Source organism: Magallana gigas, chromosome 7, assembly GCF_963853765.1.
Source record: "Magallana gigas chromosome 7, xbMagGiga1.1, whole genome shotgun sequence".
Classification (NCBI taxonomy): domain Eukaryota; kingdom Metazoa; phylum Mollusca; class Bivalvia; order Ostreida; family Ostreidae; genus Magallana; species Magallana gigas.
In genome coordinates, this window is record NC_088859.1 from 41,971,689 (window position 1) to 41,997,704 (window position 26,016).

The following is a 26,016-nucleotide window of genomic DNA, read 5'->3' on the forward strand; positions in this document are numbered from 1 at the left end:
TCCGAAAAAAAATTAGATTTTCCTAAAATGCTTCGATATGTTTTTTGGGCACAAAATAAATTTCATTATGAAACTCTTTGAATTAAGAACATCATATCAATATCAGTAACATGTTATTTTGGATATATCGATTTATTTTAACGACAATTTTATGTCGATAAACAGCTCCAGAATATTTTCTTGTACGACTTGGCAAGTAAATTGTAAAGATGGCGCAAGATTCTACTGAAATCAGGAAGAAATTATTTAGATCTCCGATGGTTGAAGGTGACAGACTTGCAGGTATTGATCTGTCGATTGGTATATAGATTGAAGTGACAAAATACGAATTGCAGCAGTTGATAATTTCTATGGGAATGCTGGAGAAAACGTACCCAGGAGAAAACGTACCCAGGAGAAAACGTACCCAATTTATAGGGTACGTTTTCTCCAGGAGAAAACGTACCCGGGTACGTTTTCTCCAAGAGAAAACGTACCCTATGAAAATAATAAATAATGGTTTTCATAGATATTCTTAAATGAAACAAAATAAAATATACAATGAACATTTGTTGCTGTTGTTTTTAAATGCATAGTCACGTACTTAAATTATTAAGAGAATAATTTGTAACATACACATACATGTACACGAATATGGCCTGAGCAGTTTAATTAGTCGACAATTAAACGAAACCATTAAATAATTAGTTTTTATTGCAATCTCATTTGGAGAACTAAATGATGAGTATCTCAAGAAGTAGATATCGCGTTATTTTTAACATTTTTTTTTTAAATTTATCTATAAAACAAAGTCTGCATCAAACCAAGTCCACTGAAATCTTTTAAATATTTGTTGATTCATATATATGGAAACTATATATACTACGAAATGTAACATTGAACGGTCAATTTGCTTCCGACGCCACTGACATGTATAATGTGTGGAGAGTGAATATTTCTGCCTCCTGAGCCGGGAGGCAATACATAATATTATATAATAAAAACTGTTCAGGTAATATATGATTTTCATAGGGTACGTTTTCTCTTGGAGAAAACGTACCCGGGTACGTTTTCTCCTGGAGAAAACGTACCCTAGAGATTGGGTACGTTTTCTCCTGGGTACGTTTTCTCCTGGGTACGTTTTCTCCTGATACCTTCTATGGTTGAGGTAAACAATTCAAGCAACTGCTGTTTTTAAAAATTTCAATAAAAAATGATATGCCATTTTCGTTTGTATTTAAATAGAAATAAGAAAGTACGATTTCGCATTAGTTGATAATGCCTATGGTTGTCATTAACAATCATGCAACTGCTACTGCTATTTCCCGTAGGTTTTAAGAATTGAAGAAGAAAAAAGATTACTGAGTATATTTCAAGTACATCTTTATGTAGCTACAAAAGGAAAAAAATGTTTCAACTGGTTTTTAACTAAATTGTTACTTTTTTAGCTCACCAAATTTAAGTCAATTGGGGGGGGGGGGTGCTATACCCTGGTGTCCAGACCTGATCTTAGTCTTTGGAGCAGGTCCTGTATCTAAGTTAGTACTTGTTCTGTGTCCACAAAACTTGTATGGATGGTGCATCTGGACCTTTTTATGGACTTTAAAGACTTGGATGTTGAATTTGGGCAATGAATTTCAGATGCTGTAGGAGGTTAAGGTTTTTGCAGCATGTGCCAAATATAGCCAGTCTTAGTTACTACTGGTCTTATTTTTACCAAAATTTCATGGATGGTGGCTCTAATGTTACTTATGCACCTGACAAACTTGAATGCTGAATCTTAGCCATAGGTTTTGGATGTTGAATGATGTTAAAGTTTTTAAAGCAGGTAAAAGTTTTTTGAGCAGGTGCCCCTTGATGACTATATCTTAGCTATTACTGGTCTTAACTTCACTAAACTTGCATGCTGGTGCATCTTAAAATACTGATTCACTCCACAGGTTTAAATGCTGAATCTGAGCCATAGGTTTTAGATACTGGAGAAGGTTGCGGTTGAAGTTTGCTGTCCATTTATCAACGCATTAATTTTTCTAAATACACTGTACTTTTTTTTATTATATAAAATTTTACTTTTAGATAATAGCACATCTATGAACCTCATGACAAGACTGCACATTGAACATGATATGGAACATGTTTATAAAACTGTTAATAGAGGTATCTATCTTCTTTTTAAGATAATATAGCCATCAAGTTAGCATACTTGTGATAAGTTTTTTATTTTGTTAATAAAATGTATTTATTTTCTTTTAAGATGTTATAGTTTAGTAATTATAAATAAAATTGTTTTTTATGTATTTTATGTTTGTTTAGACATGCATGAACAGCGATTAAAGCAGTTGCGACAAAAACTAAAGACATTAGAAGAAGATGATTGGCGCTACCAACCAGTGGACAAGTTGATTGGTCTACAGTAATCTTTTCTCTTGTACTTTTATAAGTACAATGAGACCAATACAATATGTAAAACTGCTCAAACACCAAGAGAGACAAGAACTCTGCTTGTTACAGAGGGCTGTAAGAAAATTGTCATCTGAAAACCATTGCATAACAGTTACCATGTCTGTTTTCAATTAGCAGTACAAAGGTTTTTAAAAATTGTTGGCCATGAGCCTGAATTTTAGTAATCATGTCATATGTGCCAATGATGTTTTTTAAATTACATGGAAGTTTTTCTTGTGATTCCAGTGGGGGAAAATAATTTTTTTTTCTCTGTGTCTGTGTACGTTTGAGAAAGCAAGACTTCTAGATGAAACATTTGACTGTGATTTGTGATGTTTAGTTTCTGTAACAGCAATTATCAAGAACCAGTGGCTAATAATATCCATTTATGTATAGTAAATGTTGAACATGTGATTATACAGTGCATATGGAAGGTTGATTATAAAGCTATGGAAAAAGGGTACTGTGTATATGAGTAATGGGTACAACTGAGATGAAAAAATGTACATTTATTTCATTTTTATTCATTCCATGCGATTTTTTTTCTATTTACCTGAAATACAGGACGTAATTTAATACATATACATGTACTGACAACCATTTCATAAATGCATTGTGTTGTGTGTAGTACCATTCAATCTTGCATTTGCTTCCTATTTTTTGTGTCAAAAATGTCATTATTAAAGACCTAATTTTAAACAATCTTGTTTTTAATTGAGTAAAAATTGTAATACAGTAATCAGTGCTCTAAATCTACATCAAATTTGAACAAAACTCATAAACAGCGCCTCAGCGTGCGTTTAGATCTTATTTTTGAATGTAGTCGCTCCTATAACACAAAAAGCAGTGCAGACAAATCATCATAGCGCTAACGCACGGTATTCAATTTGTTTGCACTGCTTGGTGTGTCATAGGACCGACAACATCCAAAGATAAGCATTTAGTGCTTATATTTATATTCATTTTGATATTTATTTATGTGAAATATTTGTGTATCGTCACTTTAAAGCCATGATATACGCTCTTAATCAGGGATATAAAACATACACAGAATAGCCATATTAACGTTAATTAGTTCGCATTGGCGACTAAACATAAAGTGCCATTTGAACATATCAAATTGGTTATGTAAGTTTGAACGTCTCGTAATCTACAATGATAAACATACTCGAAACGCGTGATGACGTTTATATTTGTGCTCATGGCGCATGGGTTAGCTAAGTGTACTCATAGGTAATTGAACACACTGTATATTAATTTGTTAATGCAAGGTACTGATTGATTTTACGAATATTTCCTAGTGAGAAAATCTTCATCAATATAATCTGACCCTAAACTTGCCAGGCACGTGGCATCGTTTTTGAAAGGGGGGGGGGGAGGGGCAGACTCATCCAAAAAAATTTGGACAAGCCAAAAAAAAAAAAAAAAGGAAATTTGAAATTTCCCAAAATCTTCAAAAACCTAATCCGTGTTGGGGGGTGGGGGTAGAATATAACTTTAATTTCACTCCTTTCCTCAGTTTTTTACATATTCCCAAAAAAAGTGGTGGGGGGGGGGGGGGGGCAACTCCATGATAATTCAATTTTTTGTATGTAAATTTTAAAAAAATAGTTGCTGCGAGAAAAGTGGAGCCCCCCCCCCCCCCTAATGCTACGTGCCTGCTTGCTTAAACGATCTTTGGTCAAAGTTATGACACATTTTCATGTTTGAATCATTTTACTTTAAACCCTTCTTCCCCCTGCCCCCTTTGAGACGATATGTTTCTTCGTATTGACCAATTTCTAAAGCAATGATTTTAGTGAAATGTTTCATTATACATGTAACCCTCCCCCCCCCCCCCACACACAAACACACGCAAATAATCAATATTTGTTGTATAATGGAATCACCTCGTCCATTGATTTGACTGCAAACATTTCTGTGAAGTGTCGTTTAAGGTGATATAAAAATATGTTAATTCTGCATTATCACCTTGTAATTTGACTTCTCGCTTGCATACACAATATATGTATTCCTTGTAATAAGAGAAGACTCGATTTTTAAAACACTTTATTTAAAAAGTATACTTTAATGTGTTTATTGATAAAAATCGGCCTGGTGAAATATATTATACATGTACATGGATTGCGTATATCTTTTACGCAAGTTATTAAGTACTGGACATGTCAAAAGTCTTTAGTATATAAATGTACGTATACTTACAATAATGTTTAACCATGTAATAGGCGAACTAACAAATCTATTCATATATAAATATACAGGTACAATGAATCAAAATCCGAGTGATATTTAAGATACTAGAATTGTTAGGTTAATGATATTCAAATTAATGTAAAATTTAGAATGATATTGTGTATATTTGAATCCAAATTCAAATCTGTTTGTTGCTTACCTTTTATAAATGAGATTTACAATAAGATGCTCACTGAGATAAAATACATATAAGATTTAATCGACTTGAACTTGTTACAAGTAAACCTGAAAGAGACATTTTATGATGCAAAACATAAAATAACAATTATTTTGTCAGTCCTTGACCGAATGGTGAAAGTAATGGTACGATTCATTAACAAACAGAAATCAAAAATCAACCATAAAAATGACAAAATATACAATTCTCACAAAAAGGACCAAACTGACCAATATCATAGAGATGATGGTTTGTGGACTCTTAACTCAGATTAATTTGGGATTATCATTCAATCTACATGTAATAAGAATATCAAGTAATAAATGCAAGATTGAAAAGATGTACACATAAATGTTCAATGGGATCGATTTACATGTATATAGTAGTAATAAGTAAATGGGATTTGGATGATTTCAAGCTAAATGGGATTTCTAGGTGTTGTCTTAATTGAAATTCTACAGGTTAGGAATTTTTTTTAACATCTTAAAATATGCATGAGAATGACAACTAAAACTTTAATTATCAACATTTCCTCTTCAACAATATCATAAAGGCAGTGTTTATTGTCTGTTGGCTTTGACTGGGGCAGAGAACGCACATGCCTGGATAACATGTGTAGTCGTTATATATCATACAAGTTTGTGCCTAGTAATTATACATCCCATGTAATATAGACTATTATTATATAAATAGTGCCTGTTTGGGAGGGTAACAGTTGAAATTGACACCCCGAGAAAACCATTGTCAACCGACGCGAAGCGGAGGTTGACAATGGTTTTCGAGGGGTGTCAATTTCAACTGTTATCCTCCCAAACAGGCACTATTTATTTTGTTATACTGAATGTCTTTTTTAAAAATTTTAAGAAGATTTTACTGCTTTTATATAGGAATAACGTGAATTCTACAGCGAACCGTACGCGCATAATTTTCGCGCTTGTGACATTTTTTAATGTTACCCGTTGCCAAGTGCGTTGCTAACGCTGAGGGTAATAGTAAATATTATTAACTGCGTCTTAACCAATCAGATTTCAGTATTTAACATGAAAGTATAACAAAATAGTATATACCATTTAGACAAACTTTTTTTGCATTCACAAAAATTATAGACTCATCCTCCAGCAGTCAGATATATACATTGAGATGATCATGAAGTATCTGTACAAGATATGAATATATACACAACGTAATGATAAGACTGTAAACATTATACACAATTCTCTACGCCATTGGCAGCTCATTATTTGTGATGTTTCCTATCCAGTCGAGGAACTTGTAGATTTCAGTATAGATCCCAGGAACGTTCGGCACAGCACAGCCGAGACCCCAGGAAGTAACACCTGATAAAGTCCAGGTGTCCGTCCCTACTACTTCCGGGCACAATAAGGGGCCACCACTGTCTCCCTGTAAATTATATTGCGACACTTTAAAAAAAAAAATACTTGTACGTGTTTTTCTGAGCAACCATGCTCAGCTGTGACCTCTACCGCAGCTCTCTTGAATGAACCTCATCAAGAAATGAGTATTAATTTTACACTAAGTCTATCACCTTATTTTCCATCATCAGATGAACAAAACTTTTTCTTCAAAATAATACCAAAGATACAATGCATTGTTATTAAATATTTTATAGCACAATTCTTTACAATTTTTACAATTTCAGCAGACAGTTTGTGTTGTCTAAAAGATGGTTATGAACCTTAAGAATTTATTTAGACTTTAGCCGTATACTTTTCAACTTAGATAAATTACTATTAGACTGCTTTTTAAAGTCTGATGTTTGACATCAATAGACAATTAATTGGATGAAGCATCCAGCGTCTTTCATCACTGGCTGGTTTTTGAGAGGTTTTCTTGCTTGTATTAAAGACTGTTCAACCGGTTTGCCCCCTTTGCACAGGACGGACATTGATCGTAGCAGACCAAATCATAATACTATATATAGTAGAATAAAAGAGGCAAGTCTGTTGACATTTGTTGATAACTAACATCGTACTGTTGCATATATTTTACTTACCTGACATCCATCATGACCCCTGCTTCCTCCAGCGCACATCATGTCCTCCGAGAGTGCGTACGGAGACTGGATACCAGAGGTTGCAATGGCGTGCTTGCAACCTTGCCAAGATACCACGTCTAGGCTAACCTGCCGCAAAACAGGTTCATAATCCAGGGCTGGAGAGAATAAAATAAAAAAGTTCCAAAATGCACGAAAACGTGTTTAAAATGTATACATGTCAAGAGTAAATCAAATCTTACCTTTATCATTGACTTTGCCCCAGCCAATAGCAAAGCAGCGAGTTCCTTCATCCGTGACGTTACTAGGCAGACATACGGGCCTTACATAATCATTGAAGTACAATGCTGATGCTAGCTGTATGAGAGCTATGTCGTTTTGAACAGTCTCACTGGAGTAGCCTTGGTGGATATGTAAAGATTTAGGAGTCCTTAGTTGTCTGTACTTATTGAATGCAAATCTCCTTGTATCACCAGCAGCTACAGTTAAATCGCCTATTGTTGTTTTCCTGGCAAAGATAACTTAATGATTATATTACTAGTGTAGGATAATCTGAAACATGCATTAATTACATTTAGATTTATGATAAGTACTTCAAAGAGACCAACTCCATCCCATCCACTCACATAACAGAAAAATACTATCAATATATAGTGGTCGCTACAAATATTCAAATAATTTGATGGTCAAACCGAAGATTTCATCCAAAATAATAAAAAAAAAGATTTTAATGTTTTGTAACACCTACTCTCCAAGACAGTGAGCGGCAGTGACAATCCAATTCTCGTTGAGAATGCTCCCTCCACAGAAGTAATGTAACTTATCGCCTCCATATAGCGCCACTTGGAACGGCCATGTCCCAGGCTTAACCTGGTCACCGTTGACAATGCGTAGGGGCGACGGGAAATACGCAGGCCGTGTTCCACAAACTGACAAAAGAACAAACAAGTTGGATTTGCAATTAAACATACACATTTTAAACAAAAATTTTATTTTCAGTTTACAGGTAAACAATTCAAGTGAATTTGCTGTCTATTGTTAACGCAAGTAAGTAAAAAGAATATCAACGATGGCCAGTGTGCTGAACCATGAATTCTGTTGCAGAAATCTGCCTTGGGTCTCGGAAACAAAGATCGAGACATTCTTCTGAGCGAGACGAAAAATACAAAGTTTCCATGTTGAAGTAGGTATTTGCATCAAACAGTAAAGCCTATTGTGTCTAATGGCACTAGTGGTACTGACCTTTCTCTGAATTTGATTTTATTTTGTCAAAGAATTAGATTTAAGTCGGAAAAGCGGAAATATGAGTGACAATTTACAATGGCAATACCCGGGTACTGGAAATAATAACTCACAAGACAACCTGAATCGCACGGATAATCAAAGTACTGAAGAACTGACGGGAGTTGATTTTGTCGATGTTTATTTATTTTAAAATCAATGATATGTTATTTTGCATGACAAGTACCTGTAGTTTCCAATTTGAATTACGCACATTTTTCTAATATGTATTTTTGGACTTTTTCGACAAGAATGTCGAGAAACCCCCATAAGAATCATGTTAATAATATTTAAATTGTTCGAACCATTTAAAATCTGACTATTTTCAAGGTATTTATAAATAAGTTTCCTTGAAAAACAATGCTTTAGCATACATTACATCGAATTTATCAATTATTTTCGAGAACTAAGTCTTGTCACCAGCAATGATTTGTGCTGAGGTCCAAACACTGTTTCACTTTCGGTTTGTCTGAGTAACTGCATATGAGAGTTGATTAAAATCAACTCCCAAAAACTGAGATGAAATAAAAATGTACAATGAAAGATGTAAGGCGCAAACTTGATCCAAAGAACATACAAAGTAGCATCATGATAATGTATTGCACACAATTATGATATTTCATCAGAATACTGAGATACGCATACTTGAATATGCCTGTAAACAACATTAATCAGTTAATTGGTGGTACTGTAATCAATCTTTAATTGCTGTAATCAAAGACTTACCAGGATCCCCACATGTCAAATGAACGACGCTCGATCCAGCACAAACAGAGCTAAACAACAGATGATGAAAGTCAAATAATTAAGTCATCAAACACTGTTCAGTATTTCAAAATACCCAAACCCAAACAGTTTTTGCGAGGCAAATAGTACAGAAGCCAGTCATTTAGAATACCAAGATTGATTGTAGAGTACTAAATGTTACAAGTACATGTACTAGTAAGGCGTATGAAACGCTTTTGCACGTTTGTAAAATCAGTGATTTTTTATGATGACACGCAAAATTATTGCTATGGAGGGTAATCGTGTTCAAAAATCCAGACATGTAAACTTGTAGATCCGAATATGTAATCGTGTTTGTGTGTGAGTCTGAGTATGAATATGTGTAATTCTGATCGTGTAACCTATAAAACTCAGGGATAAACACTTCAGAGTTGACCCCGCAGGCCTTCAATCTAATTTTTCCTAGAGATGCAAATTGCAGCTGTAAAATACATGTAACCTGCCACTATAATACACACTTTCGATCTGCAGTCTCTGCATTTGTATTTCCGTTTTCTGAAATATCACGACTGACATATTGCAAATCAACAAATGTAAAGTCTACAAGTTTGTCGAATTTTGACATGACCTTATATGGAAATAGTGACGTCACCGATAGAAAAAGGCAGTAAGGCAGTTGCCATATAAGGTCATGTCAAAATTCGACAAACTTGTAGACTTTTGTCAATTTGTAATGTGTCAGATGTGCTATTGCCGAGCATGAAGATACAAATGCAGAATCTACGGATTGAAAGTGTGCAAAGTTGAAGTTTAATTAGCTGATGAAAGCAATAAAGCTGCAAATTGTGCATCATGCGAAGGAACTAAGTCAAATCTTACACGTGTTTATGCTCGAGTTTTATAGGTTACACGATCAGAATTACACACATTCATACTCAGACTCACACACCAACACGATTACATATTCGGACTTACAAGTTTACATGTCCGGATTTTTGAACACGATTACCCTCCATATATTGCAGCCGAAAGCAAAATTTCAAAAAGTTAAATCCAAACTTTGCGAGAAATTGTTACGATTATTGCCTATAGTTACAAAAAGTTCAGTTCAAAACAAAGTTTACTACCGGGATTAAAGGATAAAGCTTACATACAACACAATAAACTTGATCAGTAAACAGATCTCATTGACTTTTGTAAGTAAATGATAATAAATACCTTTTTCTAAGAAAAGATTGTATGTAGTCTGTGTTAGCTGAGGCATTCACACCGCCTAAGTCTATTTTTGATGCCGACGTGCTACTCTTTGAAATAAAACTTGTGTTTTTTACACCTCTGAAATACACAAAAGAAAACAATATTTCTAAGCATAATTTTTCAACCAAATACAAGTACTTTGACGCAATAAATGCCTAAGGAAAATATTGTAACATTCAAAACAAACACGTAATTGACTTGTCCCAAACACAGTAAAAACAAAGTTTTCCGTAAGACAGAAAGAATATTGTCTCCTGTGGTTGACAATACATTCTCTTTAAAAATATGGACAGGCAAATTTAAATCTTCAGAGAATAGACAATAAAACGAAAATAAACACCGTCAGTGACGTCTTGATCACATGTTAGTACCTGTAGCCCAGCTGTCGACAGACGAGCCCACTGAGAGTGTCGTTCCAGTCATCACTGCAAACCTCCTCCCAGTCATCGGACTCGGCGTTATACACCCGGACAACGCCCCTACTGGATCCGTTCCCGAGTTTGACTTTCAAAATACACATACTGATTCAAATCTTTCATGATAAGTTTAACTATCACAAAACAAATACTAATTCGTATCTATGATGCATGGAATTAAAAGCACCAATAGAAAGAAGAAATCTAATCAATCTTAGTTATTTTTAGAATGACCTTCCTATAGCAATAAAGACCTCTATTTGTCCCCAAATTAAAGTAAAAATCGCGAACAGATGAAATAAAATGTTACATGAATAAAGAGCGGTTTTCCATCATCTTGCTACAAAAATATCCATGGGCCATACTTTCAGCGAGGGATTTTAAATATCAGGAATTAATGATGGAACGTCTAAAAGCCTGTTCAAAAGACTAACAAAATGTTTTATGGGAGCATCTATAACTCAGTTTAACGTTAATGCTTGGATGGATCTTGATTGTAAGTTTTATGATTTCTGCTTCGTGGTAGCTAAACATGTGGCTTCTCTTAATTCTCATACCAAAGTGCATGCTATCTATAAACCATTTCGATTAGATGCACGGTTAATTTGTTATTAGATATAATTCTACAAAATTAATTTTATATTAATATTAAGATTATCTTAATGTTAAAGTAGCATTCGAGAAGCGTTTTTGTAGCTTAACGAGACTAGACAGTTGTTTTCATCTTTCAATTATACTTTAAGATCAATAATAGTTCAATGTATTTCAGCTATAATGTAGAAAGTAATCACATATTTTACAGAACGCAAACAATTTTTACCGTATCAATATGACGTTAAGAATTAGAATATGAACCAATCCTTTACTATTCTGCTTCTCTTAAATGTTATCGTAGATAATGCAGACTAACGTTACAGAATCTATCCCTGTTCACTGTAAACTGAGAAATGATCCTGAGTTTGAAGTTAGGAGTGCTCTTAGGAATTATGGTCTTCAGAGGACGCTGTGGACACATGTAATAATTGTAAACATGGCCACATTCGCGACATTAAGTCTGATCTTGCATATCAATGTTTTATAGCTACCTACATTTTTTGATTGATGGTGCTTTGAGTTTTACTACTAGCAAACATAAGTTTTGTTACAAGTACTTTGAGTACTTTGATTTTTTTTACATACTACATTCCGCTTCCTCCACTTCCTCATAACAGTCAGGTACTCCATTGCAGACCTCGGACTTCTTGATGCACAGACTGGATGCCGGATTACAGCGGTACTCCCCGGAAGAACAAGCGGCTAGACAGGGAGACAAGAGAAGTTAAATCTTTAATAATTCAAGTTTATAGCAATTTGTATGCCTGTTACTAAGAATTACAATGTTGTATTAAGATTAATTACAGCATATACGATATCTATAATCTATGTAAAAATCATTTTTTAGTAATCTTTGCAAATGATTTTTTCTGACATATGACATTGTATAGGGTTAACTTGATTGAAAACAACTTTAAAAACAAATTTTCAGGACTGTGTTTTTTTTTCAGAAAAGAATTTACCATATCTGTAAATCACGGAAATATCAAAACACTTTTCAATCTATCCTAGAAGATTAAACTGCCAATTTCTATTAATGCAACAGTTTTCGTTGTTCGTCTAACTTTTTAGCTGAAAACCTTGTAAAATTGTAAAATAGTACTTTAATTAATACCACTAATTAACTAATTATTTTCAAGGTAGACGGTAATTTACTAAATATTATGTCCACAACTTCTGGGTGAAATACCAAGACCAACACATTACACAGGAACGAAAAATATTTTCTAATCAATAATGAAAGTTCTTTTATAATTAAAAACTAGTACATGGGATACTAAGTAATTTGGAATTCGGATCTGAGATTTGAAAAAAAAAATATGCAACATTGGATATGGTCGTTGCTCATTAGTTTAGAACAGCTAGGGGCACTTACCACAATGGGCTTCATCTGAATTATCCTCACAATCACGATATCCGTCACATAGGAACGAATAGTCTAGACACCGCCCGGCGTCACAGGTTATTTGGCTCGCCTGACACTCTACAGAAGAGAGGTCTACATTACTTTGACAAAGGAATTAATGAATACGTATGAAAAACGTTTAAGAAAAAAAGACGTAAAATCGCAAACAATAGCAAACGGATGGGGATGGTGGATCAAGACATTGGAAATGATGGACATGTTTGATAGATTTAAATTTGCCAAACTATCGAAAGTGAAATTATTTTTACCCTTGACTTCTGGGGGTTCGTGTGCCTCTTTGTATCCAATACAAACAGAGGAGTCGTTCACATCGGGCAAAGAGGAACAGTTCAAGTTCTTAGGCCAAGGGAGGGCAAATATCTCCCAGAAAACGAAGCAGTTCTTCTTGTATTCTTCAAACAAAACCGTGTATTAAAATTAACCAATTAAGTTTAGTTAAATCTACGACTTTATGAAATACATCTTTGAATATTCGTAAATATAGATGATGACTAAGTACTTTTTGCTATTTTGGTAAAATTATGACGCTGGTGGGTATAATATACCTTCACAAAGAGATTTGCATGGAGGAATAGTATGCTGTGGTACAACGGATGATCCGGAACATTTCGGAACAAACACAGAACAACCAAACAGTTCCGAGTGTTTATAACACTTTGTTAATTTTTGAAAATTGAAAATCAAATCCAGATGCGAGTTAGGTTTTGGAAACTTGACCTCAAGATTGTAATTTGGAAGCGCTGAGTGACTAAATCCAATACTAATGCATTTATTATAGACACCCCCAAATGGCACATCCACACATTTTCCGGCTGAAAAAACAAAAATGTAAATGTCTAGATAAAATAGCCATTTTGAACCAAGTGTAATGATATGATTTAGAAAGAAAATTGAGCCCTTACGTATGAATGGATTTTTCCTGCAATTGGTAGTTGGTAGTGTGTTACAATCTAATGGAAATGTCGAATTTTCGCAGGCTGATTTAACGTCTGAAGAAGCAAGATATGAATCAAAGCAAGTATTCCTGTACAGTTTTATTAGTATAACAGGAATAAATATAACACTAACATTCATGGAAATTTAAAGCCCAAAATGAAAAATGGCCTTTTATTCGGAAGGGTAACGAAAGCATAAATTCAATATTTGGTAAAATAGAGTTTTATTCACTTTGATTCTATGATAAAAAAAATAGCGCAATTTTAAAAGTATCTCAGTGTTACATGTATTTCAATTAACTCAGTATGCTTATTACCGAAGCAATAATCTTTGCATGGCAATTCTGGCTGACCGCTTTTACACTCGGGATTATATGCAGAACACCAGAAATCTTGAGCATATCCATAGCACTCTGTGTCAAAAAGTCGGGGGTTGTTATCCGACGACTCCAGAACCTCTGATAGCGTGGTATGACCGAACGCATTAGGCAGAGTAGCATCTAGGTACGTTGTTTTGTTAACACACTGCTTTAGGTGCACCGTGAAACACTGCCCTGGAAGATGACGGACATATGCAGAATAGACTTTTCGATCAATTTCATAACTGTTAATCATAAATTCAGTCTTGTTCTGAGGCCAAATATGAATGATTTTCAAGTATGTCACTAAAAAATTCTGTTGTTTTATGTATGAAAAATAAGTAGTTAAATCAAATTTTTACCTGGGTGCACCGTCGGAATTATTGGGGCCTCATTTTCTACAAAGATGTATTAAACAACGTACAAAATCAGAGAAAAACAATTAATTCAATCAATACGATGTTTTTTTCTGTATCAAAAACACAACATTTATGTTGCCGGAAATTAACTCAAGAACAAAAGGTCAAGGTTATTTATTACGTACTTTTCAATATGACTTACGGGGGTCATTGGTAAATTAATACAAAGCTTAATATGATTACAAAGAAATTGTCTGCTTTTTACACTAATATTATAATATAAAGATTCCTTTATCTAAGCGATTTGAAACGGCTGTGGAGCCCATAAACCTACTAAGTGCCGCAATTTTTATGGAATCTGGCGACGCTTCCATCACACCATTCCGAAAACCGGAAACAAGAAGCGACACTATTGATGATTCCGTCGAATTGTGGATATTAATTGATGACGTGAACTTCAAACTAAACAAAACTCTAGACAGTTGTCCATTTTGTGGTCTGTAATAGAGAAATATAAATCATGGAACATTGACATATTTAACAATCACTAAATGTACGAAGGTTCATAAAAGTTGGTAACCTGATTTCGTTTATGACTGTAGAACTATACTGTGAACTGTACGGACTTTGTTGAAATGTTAAATTCATCTGAAATGAAAGAAATGTGTATGAATCTTTAATTCCTTCCGTAAATTCATATCTTCAAGTTTTCTGAACAAACCACTTTTACTGTTGATAATTAGGTTATAAACAAGAGAACATCGTATCGATTTGTATAACATTTACGCTTCTTGTGTAAATTGATAGGCTGTTAGGAAATTCTCTGTTTTAAATCTATTTCATTCCTTCGTTAAGTACTCTCTTAATATTCTATATTCAAATAAAATCCGATTCATTGTGTTGCGGATTTTATTTGAAAACTAAAATATAACAGAATAGAATTTTTTTTTAAAACGGTAAACATCTTATACCATAGTATGATAAATGAATATGAAACTGAAAATAACAATGCAATTTTATCTCAATATCATTTTAAAAATAGGTTATAAACGATTTAATCAGATTTTTAGCACTTTAAAATTGAAACCTGAAAATAATTAAAACGGCGCCATTTTTGTACTGACGATTATTTTATAAGGTTGGTTTGCGTACCATATTCTTGTCAAAGTTTAATTAAACTAAGATTAAAAAAAAAGATTTCAATTTACAAAACTTGAAGTGATGACCCACTATATTTTGAATAATTTTACAATACGACATGCACTGAAATGATTCATTATGACACATGTATTCCATATTCAAACCAAAATATTCTCTAATGTAGTGACTTTAAGGTACAGTGAACAGAGCAATAGCCCTAAGGTTGCTTTAAAGAATCAGACTTTTTCGTCAGGAGGTTTAATCTTAACAAGGACTTTTCCTCCCTCATATTTTCTTCTTTGTATGCTTAACAGAATAGTACTGAATCCTGCTTTTGTCAGCATGAATTCTTTGGGTTAATGCTATACATTCAACACCTCCAAATGCTATAAATTCAACACCTCTAACTGGCTCTAATCTATCTCATTGGGTTTCATGCGAAAATATTATTATAAGTATCAGAGAAAATATCAAAACATTATTATTCGGGGAATCTGCACTAAAAAGGCTTTTGTTAACTGTCACTGTAAAAATACATGCAAACTCGTTAAATGTAAAGAAAAAAAAACCATGATCTTAAGAACAACATTAATATTTTTTATAGAAATGGAAATATGTATAAAATTCCAAGGATCTTTTTTACTTGGTACTTTGCGATTTCTACGTTTTAATTTTCTACATGAATTGAACGGTTCATTAATTTGACAAGATAAAATGAAACTAGATTACCCTTACAGGTATAATGAGGAAACCATGCCTCTACATGATATTGATATTCGGTAACTGTGCGTCTATGTAATTAACTGCTGGTGATGTGGATGCAATTCCAAAGCAGCTTACAAAACGACAATAAGAGTGTTCTTGTAAAGCTAGCTAACTAGACAGAATTTATCGATACAAGATGTTCAGAAGTATTGCAAATTGGTCCGATTTCTTTTAGGACAACGTTAATTACGATTGTTTTCACTCTATCAAAATAAATTGGAAGATACCCCTTTAACTATAACAGAATTGCTACGATACAGGGGGATTAGGGTTGGACACAGCACTAGACTTCGAGCAACAAGTCATTTCCTTATATTACAAAATTAGACGAAACATAGATTTCCTGCCAGCTTTGATATGTCTAACTAGAGGAATGTTATTAAGAAAGAGCTTTCTTGCTAATATCGTTGTCACAAGGCCGTTCACTTTTAATTTTGTGCGAAGCAAAACGGGATAACGAATACAATTGCCTGAATCCTCAGGTGGCCCGGATGAAAATGGAGGAAAATTGTTGAGTTGCAAGAAAACAAGTCCTTATGGTATGAATCTATTGCAAAAAATGTTTGTGAATCAGATAACTTTTTACCGCGTGAAATAGAGTTCCCGCATCCATCAGCACAATTGCAAAAAATGAATCTCTTTTCTGGGGGATGTGGATAATAAAACTACATCTAGGCAAAGCGTAGGAATCCCATTTATAATTAGAGTGAAAATGTAATTTTAGAACCAAGCCAAATACTGTATGCAAGTTACTAGTAAAGCGAGTACTTTGAACGAAGCATTGGAAATACCAATATCAATATCAAAATTTGACATGACTAAAATAATGATGACTAAGATATCCCTTAAGGTAGCATCATCTCATATGGGTACCTTACCTTATATAAAAATATTTTAGAAAAATACTGGTATTCCGTTGACCCCTGGTCGGCATATTCTGAAGTGTATTTTGAGAGTGGGCCTGCTATCAATAGCATGCTTCCATTGAAAGTGTCGGTCTTAAAAGAAACTGAAAGTATAGCATCGTCACCATTAAAACTGGCTTATATTTCTATGTTTTTACATATGCACTGATTATTAATGTACAATAGGACTACCATTAATGTTTATCATGTCGCAAACAGAATGATAGAATTTATGCAAAATTTGTTTTTTAATAAGTTGTGGTTGATAATAAAAATACTACATCAGTCCGAGATTTTTTTGTGTTCATATTGTACTCACAAGAAGGCACAGTAGAAGCGACAGTTGTTGTGGAGACAGAATCCTTCGGATATGTAGAGTCGTTTTCTGAAGAAAAAAATACGCCAATCCATCTGAATCATTATTGGTAACAATAGACTTTTTTTGCGTTTTTAAGGGCATTTGGGGTTATTCATGTTGTGGGGTGTGTTTTTTTTTAAGTTTTGAGCTTATTGCTTGGGGGAAAATATTCAAGACAGAGGGTTTAATTTTCATTTCATCAAAATTCCCTGTACATAAATTAAGTAGAATAAAACAAAAATGAAATTCTTCAACGGAATAAAACTGTTTACGTACTTTTCGGAGAGCTTACTAGGTATCCAACCAAAAACCCTATCACCGCCACACAACACACAATAAAGCCAATCAGACAAAGTTTGCGCCTATTTGTCGCATCATTTTTCTCATTAAATTCTATTTCTGGGATTTCATCAGCCGGGGTGTAATCTTTGGATCTGGGTTTCTTTTCCACATCTGGACTAAATTTTGCCTCCTCTTGTTGAAACAATGGGTTGTCATAGCACGCCTGAAGAAGAGTCACATTTTCATCACTTCCTTTATAACTTCTTAAATGAAAAACTTGCATTGGAATCTTATTAACATTTCCACTCATGTTTCACAACTCAACACATAAGGTTTGTAAGTGTTGTTTATACAAATGCTTTGCCATGCTATTACAAGCTTTCTTATAACCGTTTGAAAGAGTGTCATCTGATGGACCTCGCCATCATAAGATTCTAGTAGAAGAAAAAAACCTAATCGAGTATTCATTGGATTCTGGGGATCGATCTTTGTCTAACCAAAACGCGTGCTGTGTGAACAGGGTAATAACAGTTTGAATGTGCATGATACATAACTAAAATTACGTGAATTGATGCAGATTTCAAGATTTCATTAAGAGGTCTTTTAAAACGCAGCGACTATTCTAAACAGTTGTCTTGAAATAGCCACTTTCCCTATCTCATAGAAAAATACAAATGTGACTTTGGCAAGAATAACTGTGTTTTTCCTTTTCTAGTCAACCAATTTGCAAATGTTGCAATATGTCTTGAATTAAGTGGGGAAAATCGTACGGGTTTTTCACTGAGACTTTGTGGATACAGTCCATAAGATTTGCTGACGAGGAATATATTAAGTTAATAGTCGCTGCGTTTTAAAAGACCTCTTAATGAAATCTTGAAATCTGCATCAATTAATTACTATTAATTGGATCCATTCAACTAACTTATTTTGAGGGGAAAAACCCCCTAGAAAATCAAATCTTGTTACAAATAAGCACATAAGACGGATTTTTAAACTTAATAAATATAAAAAAAGGAATGCATATAATTAATTCTTTCCATAACATGAAAAATATCTTACTTAGAGCTTAGCTGACTTTATCGAGAAATGAAAAAAGTATATAAAAATATCATTTAGAATCGCAAATCTATACTACTATATTAAAATAATAGACTCGAATTGTTAAGCTTTAATACCGATAAATCGGAAGAGTATTGCCTTTTGTTTTATATATTTTAACCATCATTGGTACTTGAAGATTAACAATTTGTTTTTATTTTTTCTCAATCAAGCTTAGCTAATTAATAATCCGTGAAAATTCCTTTAAAAAAAAAAATCATCTGGATTTTTTGGATTTTGCAATCTAGGGCGTGCGCAATACATTCAATACGCTGACGGGATCTCTAGTTTATGTTTCCACAAAATCATATTTGCATTAATAAACTCAGAAACGATAGTACAAATACGTGTAAATTTTCATTGGAAATTTAATTGCTATATATTCTGTTCACATATATATATATATATATATATATATATATATATATATATATATATATATATATATATATATATATATATATATATATTAATTTTATGATTCCTTATGAGATAAATTATAGAAAAACAAATATACATATTTACTTAGTACTTAGCCTACTTTTGTCTTCGTGTATCTCAATAGGAGAGTCAAGATATAATGTATAGATTGTTTTATCGTCAAAATGAAAAAATATATTTATGTCCTACGGACCCGGTTTTACGATAGAATGCGTTCCGTGTATTGTCTCTGTAGCAAAGAAAATACGAGTAGTTGTTGAAAAAGTGTAGAATTTTTACATTATATCGATTAAATTTTTAGATGAAAGGTATTTACAGTCAGTCTCAAAATGGTTTATTTTGATTAATTTGACTGTTATATTCAATGCTTCTTCATTTTCTCCAAAATCGTTACGGGGCGATTCTGCAATTTTTTGTTATATTACGGGTATATGTGAGGCATTAATGATAAATGGCTACATTGAAATTAGTGTTAAAACGGGCTTGGCCCCTGTGGATGTATCTATTTCGTAAATGTCCGATATGCAAATTGTCAACCCGTGCACTCACGGATCAAAGTCTAGTATTCACAAAATTAACTGCTTTTTTAAATATATCTGCATTTTACATTCGTCTTCCTTTAGACTTACTGTCAGAGACTTTTCGACGATGAACCCCCCCCCCCCCCCCCCCATAAATTGTTGTTAGTTACAGAATGGTCGAAAAGTCGAAGCGACTAGTCGTTTAGCATGAAAATTTATTTGATTCGTATAACAGTAGATTGGAGTTGAAGACATTTTAAAGGCCTCGCTTGGACAGAGCTGCCGTAGCAATGGACATTTTGAACTAACATAGAGTACAAGATGTATGACTCTATAAGGACATCATTCTGAGATTGACACCACTGATTACAATGGTTACATTTCATGAAAGTACCAGTTAGTAAAACAACGGGGAAAGCCCGAACTATCGATCTAATGGACATAGGAGAATCCCTGAAGCATTCGTCAGAATTTAGCCGATGCCTCAAAAACTGAAAGCGCACTATACAGGATTTTTAAATCATGTCGCCTCAACAGAAACCCCTCTTCAAACTTGTTTCAAACTATTTAGATTCGTCTACAATTCATTTGTTTCAGTTTCGACATGACCCAAGATAAATGCAGACACTATGGTATATGCGTCTACAAGTTAAATTCAGGTAGGCAAATTGGGTTATGAAAGGTTAAGTTACATAATTTTTCTTTCAAGATGTCAATTCAAGCACAAGCAGATGTCTTTCTTAAATACTACACGTATGTCTTTAATAATTGCATAAGTTCTGTACATACATCTAAAGAATCTGCAATGTTTTCAACAGAATGGCCCATTATACATACATGTAATACAAAACGTAAGAAAATTTCCCATAATGTTCAGGTCAGTTGTCGAATATGAGATGCGTTAAATGAAATTCTATTCGAGTAATAATGTGCAATGCAAGTAAAATATGAATTTCATCGGCTCATGTTTTTTTAAATGCAAGACTGCAGTATTAAATACTGTTCGGTGAAAAACAACTATGGATCGTGTTCAAGAGGTGCTAATGCGCATTAAAAACATTTTATTACTAGTATTTACTCTCAAAAGAGTAAACATAGAACGTTCTCCATGGTATGTTATCTCTCCTTGTGACTCAAATCATATTCAACACTTACGAACGAACATATTTCGAACATAACCCAATTTTCATTCAACCAACAATTACTAAACATTTTAATAAGTGGTTTTTTTAATAGTTAAGATTTTTTTACGTCCACGATGAAAGTGATAAGTTTCAATCAACAGCTTAGAAATGTAATTTTAAATCAAAGTACTGATAGTACTGAAAAGCGCTAACCTAGCTTGTTTCTAAAGGAAATTTACTTTGTGCAAGCTTAGTTAGAAAGAATCGATTTGATTTTTCTATATTTCAGCTTCTGTTTAGGCAATATATTTCCTCCTCACTGCGTGGCAGCCCCTGCAATGATGTATGTAAGCCCCGCACCTTGGATTCACAATAGCCCGAACTTTATACATGTTTTAAAAAAAGCCCGTGCAACAATGTGCATAAACCACTGAAACTGGTTTTCTGCTCATAGGGGGCGGTTAATTGATGCACCGGAAGTAGAAGTCTAACGACAATAAAGCCCTTAGCTATGCTTAGCGCTTTAAAAATGAGACAAAAACCGTCTACGTATTAAAATTAACATTTTGTTTTTGAACATATTTTATGGAGTTAAAGATAGTAAAGGATTGGAAACAAGATCTTGCCATTTACAAGATCATTTTTTAGTTAAACAATCGCATAAAATTTTACGAGATACACCGTAAGCTTCACATATAATTAGTGTTTTTCCTTAATTAGTTACTATAAGATTTTTCTAGAATAGTTTTAAAAAAATATTTTGAGTCACTCAGGCTATTTATTGTCTTAGGTTGAATCGCGTGACAGTAAATAACTTTTACTCCCTGTTAAGACTATGATAACCTAAAAGAAACAATTTCCAAAATTGTTATCGCAGACACAATAAGTTTTGCACTGAAAATGAAAAAGAATAACATCGGCCGCAAGTTTATAGAACTGTAATAAACTAGCTTACATCCAGAGAGTGGCTGCTACCAGAAATATCGGATTCATATCAATGTGTATTGTTCAATAATGAATCAAATGAAGGGTTAAAAGGAAGGGAAAAAAATGAACATGGAAATTAGATAGAACATCATATTAGCATAAAAATAAATCCGTCCAAGGTTTTTATTTCTACTACTTTTTGACAAATTTCTTTATAATACACATTTTAAGATTGATATGTCCTGTTTTTGGCCATAAAGAATTAACAGGAATTAAGATACTTTATGGTCATTTTAAACCGTGATCTAGTTGGTCTAGAAATGAAGGTGGTCTCAATACAGAAATCCTGGTCTTTTAGTGATGTCAGTGCCCAATGTGAATGTTATCCAAAGCATTACATATACTACTGCGCAGTAGTTTATTCAGGTATAGAACCTACTGATGATGATGCTGATCATCATCATCATCATGAGACAATATGTAATTTTGAACATAAACGTCTGATGAAGTTCCAAGGTTACTGTTTTAGGCACAAGAATTTTGACACAGACTTAAATTGTGTACATATTTGACGAAACGTTTTTATTCTCAGAGCCATTGATTAATATGATAAACCATCTGTATTGCTTGTATCTCCAACTGTATCAAATATAATTTGATACGCTTATATACGAGTTTTAGCATTGTTCAAGACCTCACAATCCCAAGCTTCATAATTAAAGCTTTAGTTAGTACTGCGTTTTTCAAATAATGAGCCATTATGGAAATCGTTAAAATCCGAAAACGAATCCGTAAGAGGATAATTTGATTGCAGTTTGTAAACAAGTTTGACCCGAATTCTGAAGTGCTGTTATGTGGGCTAATTAGTCTAAAATGAATTATATTCACAATCAATTACATCAGTGTACCATAATGGTTGATAATCCATAAAGAAGGAGTAGACGAGAGCATTGCAAACTCTGCAGAATTACAATATCAGAGACCTAATAGTGACATATGCTTATGAACATTTTGTTTTCGTTTTCCGGCAATTGGTCTTTGCAAATGTTTAAAATCCTCTTCACAAAAAATGAAAATGGAAGAAAAGAAAGAAAGGTAAAAAATCAATTCGTCAAAACAGGAACAAATTTTCCAATAAAAATCATTTATAAAGGAAGCGCTAACAGACTGTTGATATCAAAGAACGACCGAAAAATGAATCGAACGAAAGATATTGTTTCTGATGAAAATGAAATCAAATCCGTAAAAAAAGTGCAAAATTTAATGTGATTTCAGACCAAATGACCTATTTTCTTTGATAAAATAATTACAGGAATAAAAGCTAAATCGGAGATTAGAATTAAGGTATATATTTAAACTTCCTTGTTACAAATCATCAGTATAAAGATAAAATACAACAAAATATCCTATCGAAAATGCTGTCATATTGGTTTTTTTTAAACCTAGAATAAAATTTTGCTGTGTTCTAGCAAAATAGACTTTGGAGAGAAATAAAAACGCAAACATAACCCCACGAAGTAGGAGAGCCGTACTTTGTTTAATGAGTATATTCTCCGACAATGTATATATTCAGAACTTATTAGTCTGAGAATCTATAGAATACATGGCTATCGAGGGTTTTCAAAGTAGCTTTTTTTCTCAGCACACTATGTCGGGCGCTTGACCGCACTAATCAGTATTGATACATGAGCGCCGTCGACAGGGGCTCGGACGCCGTGCTTCCCTTTTATCAGCCAGCCAGGTTTTCTAATTACCGGTAGTACAATACGTTAACACGTTGGCAAACGCTGCATATGCGAATCGTGTGATCCGTTCAGGGCTGTGTTTATAACATTTGTCTTATTTACATAGATTGGGGAATGCAATTATCTTGCACGTGTTGCACATTAATTTTATGCAACTTATCTCGTCGATTGTCCAAGATGATCATGATATACTCTCAGCAACGATGCTTCATGTTACTTTTTGTATTTTTTAAATTTTAAATGAACTTTTAAATTCATCCGAAGATTTTCTGGACGCATGGCGCAATAACATTACACAACGAGTGAGATAATACTATGAGCATAACCGTATTAACAGTGGCGGGGTTTTCTTTACAATGTAAGTTTTAAAGTAACATTTTGTAACGCACAAAAAATCGTGGGGCTTTTCTTGCGACTTTTGACAAGTACATGTATAAAGAATTTGATGTTCACAAAATATAGTCTATCTTTTTTACGAATCGTTTTTCTATACAACTAATTAGTTTTCTATAATTTAAAGTGATTGTTTTTAATATAATTTAGAATACCAATGCCTTTTAAATATTAATTTCTTACCTGAAACAAAGACCTAATAAAGGAATACTCCCTTGATGGATTCCTTCGAATGCGAGGCATAGTACGAGTATGTCTTTATTTTCACTTGATCATTTTCAATCATTTGAAAGTGTTCAGTTCATGTTATCATCACCATACACACGTATCTGTTCACAATTCATACACTGTCGATTTCGTATAGCAGATAACAGTATAGGTCTCACAAAAAACCTATGTACTTCCGTCTATACCCCTTTGGGAGTAGTTAACTAAAATCAATAAGGCCTTCTTGAGATGAAGAAAGAATGATATCCAGAAAACAATAAATTTCACCTCTAGGTCCGATAAAAAGTGAGATGATTAGCGGAATTATATGTGTTTTCTTTACTCCCTGTAAGCAGACGTCCATTGAGAAGCGCGGGAAGACGGGTATTGAATCACTGAGGCCAATATTGACTTATTAGATCAATTAGACGGTTGATCAGGTATGCAATTACTTATGCTAAAACGCGGACATCTTTCCCAAGAGGATGCCTATTGTGAATGTTTGTTTGGTTTTTTTTGGATACACTATTCTTTCATTATACTTCCGTTTATTTTCCTTAAAAAATAATTAAAACGATATGATTCATTATTTCTACATTATGATATAGGTAATTAGTTTTTAAAGAGTCCACCCCCTGTGCTCAATACAAAGTTCTTAGCAGACACAAGGTACAGATGTCACTTAGGCAAGGGCGCTCGATATGAAAATTGTTTTCTAACGATTCGGCAACGGACTTAAAAAGCCATGTTATTATAGAATCAATACCTACGGTGAAAGACCTTGGCATAGGTCAAATTTAGCCAAAGAAATAGAATTGTTTCCCTCAGATTTGACTTGCGTGATTTACTATCATTTTCTGTTTGGACATGTCCGCCAAAATACATTATAAATGATTTTCGGAGACTTTACTATACCGTCAGCCTTCGCCAGATGTGGAGAACTAAGCGAACTATTTACAAACTTGATATGTTACAAAACATTGTTGCGACATTTTCAACCGCCAAAATAAAAGAAACGTCTGCCGATAAGGATTGTTTTTATCATTATATTTTTAAATGGTCTCTTTGAAACTTTTTTTTAATTGAATTTTTTCAGAATTTTAGTGTAAATAAGTTATGTTTGTTAGCATTTGGACATCATTTTCCCTTTTATAATCATTTCTCATACGCATCTCAATCCGCTGTACATCTGCATGAATATATTTCCATATGATTTCAACTAAGTGCAACGGAAGCAAAAGTAATCTGCCCTTAAGTATTGCAGAGAAATATCCTTAATATCACAACCGCTTGAAACTAACACTATAACCATTCATAAAAATCAGATTTTTCAGGATTTTTGAAATAAGGTCCCAGAAGTGTATGTACCAGCCACTGTCTGACTCGTTAACCAGAAATAAAACCCAACTGTTTAAAAAAACCACACACCTTTTCTTTTTCCAATGCATTCAGAAAATGCTTCAAAACAGCAAAGTATGAGAAACGTGATTTCTTATAAAGGGCTTTTTAAATCACCTACATGCAATAAAATGCGAGTTACCCGAACCCTCATATGATTATCGGTTCATCAAATATCTAAAATCATAAAGCAGATCAAGACAGACTAGACTTTCACCCTACGATACCAAACTTCTACTAGTGATATGCTGTAATCTTGTCTAAGGTATTTTTTTTTTAGATCGCTGAGTTTTCTGAAGAACTAATACTTGCCTTTTCCGTTGATGATTTAGCATCCATTGCGTCCACTTGCTTACAGAAGATCAACAGATTTGAAACAAGTCATGTTTAGCTCATATTCAATGGCAGGGTGTGTTATGGTGTTAGACTTGAATGCATGATATGCTTAACATAGTAAGAATAATACAAACGCTGAACACGGGAGGTATTAAAGTTAGTTTACATAGAGGTAGAG

The 26,016-nt window shown here is 33.6% G+C and overlaps 2 protein-coding genes across 4 annotated transcripts; one reads left to right on the forward strand and one right to left on the reverse strand.

Annotated features, from left to right (window-relative positions):
• Positions 1–122: 122 nt before the first annotated feature.
• LOC105319683 (anaphase-promoting complex subunit 16) lies at positions 123–2,634 on the forward strand. Its single transcript, XM_011417306.4, has 3 exons — positions 123–282; positions 2,056–2,136; positions 2,293–2,634. Exons 1-3 carry the CDS (start codon positions 210–212, stop codon positions 2,394–2,396), a joined length of 258 nt encoding a protein of 85 aa, XP_011415608.1. The 5' UTR covers positions 123–209; the 3' UTR covers positions 2,397–2,634.
• A 3,233-nt stretch (positions 2,635–5,867) lies between these two features.
• LOC105319684 (atrial natriuretic peptide-converting enzyme) lies at positions 5,868–26,016 on the reverse strand. Of its 3 annotated transcripts, none has more exons than XM_011417307.4 (20): positions 24,081–24,551; positions 17,643–17,871; positions 17,328–17,393; positions 16,982–17,112; positions 14,779–14,846; positions 14,533–14,696; positions 14,202–14,237; positions 13,798–14,034; positions 13,448–13,534; positions 13,091–13,357; positions 12,794–12,937; positions 12,495–12,602; positions 11,705–11,821; positions 10,481–10,613; positions 10,071–10,187; positions 8,853–8,902; positions 7,594–7,774; positions 7,088–7,353; positions 6,846–7,003; positions 5,868–6,232 (listed from the first exon to the last, which is right to left on the reverse strand). In XM_011417307.4, exons 1-20 carry the CDS (start codon positions 24,138–24,140, stop codon positions 6,050–6,052), a joined length of 2,802 nt encoding a protein of 933 aa, XP_011415609.3. In that variant the 5' UTR covers positions 24,141–24,551; the 3' UTR covers positions 5,868–6,049. The 3 variants fall into 3 exon arrangements, with proteins under 3 accessions (XP_011415609.3, XP_065922611.1, XP_011415610.3); XM_011417308.4 differs by lacking the exon at positions 24,081–24,551 and adding an exon at positions 25,815–26,016 and having other exon boundaries at positions 5,869–6,232; XM_066066539.1 differs by lacking the exon at positions 24,081–24,551 and having other exon boundaries at positions 17,643–18,027.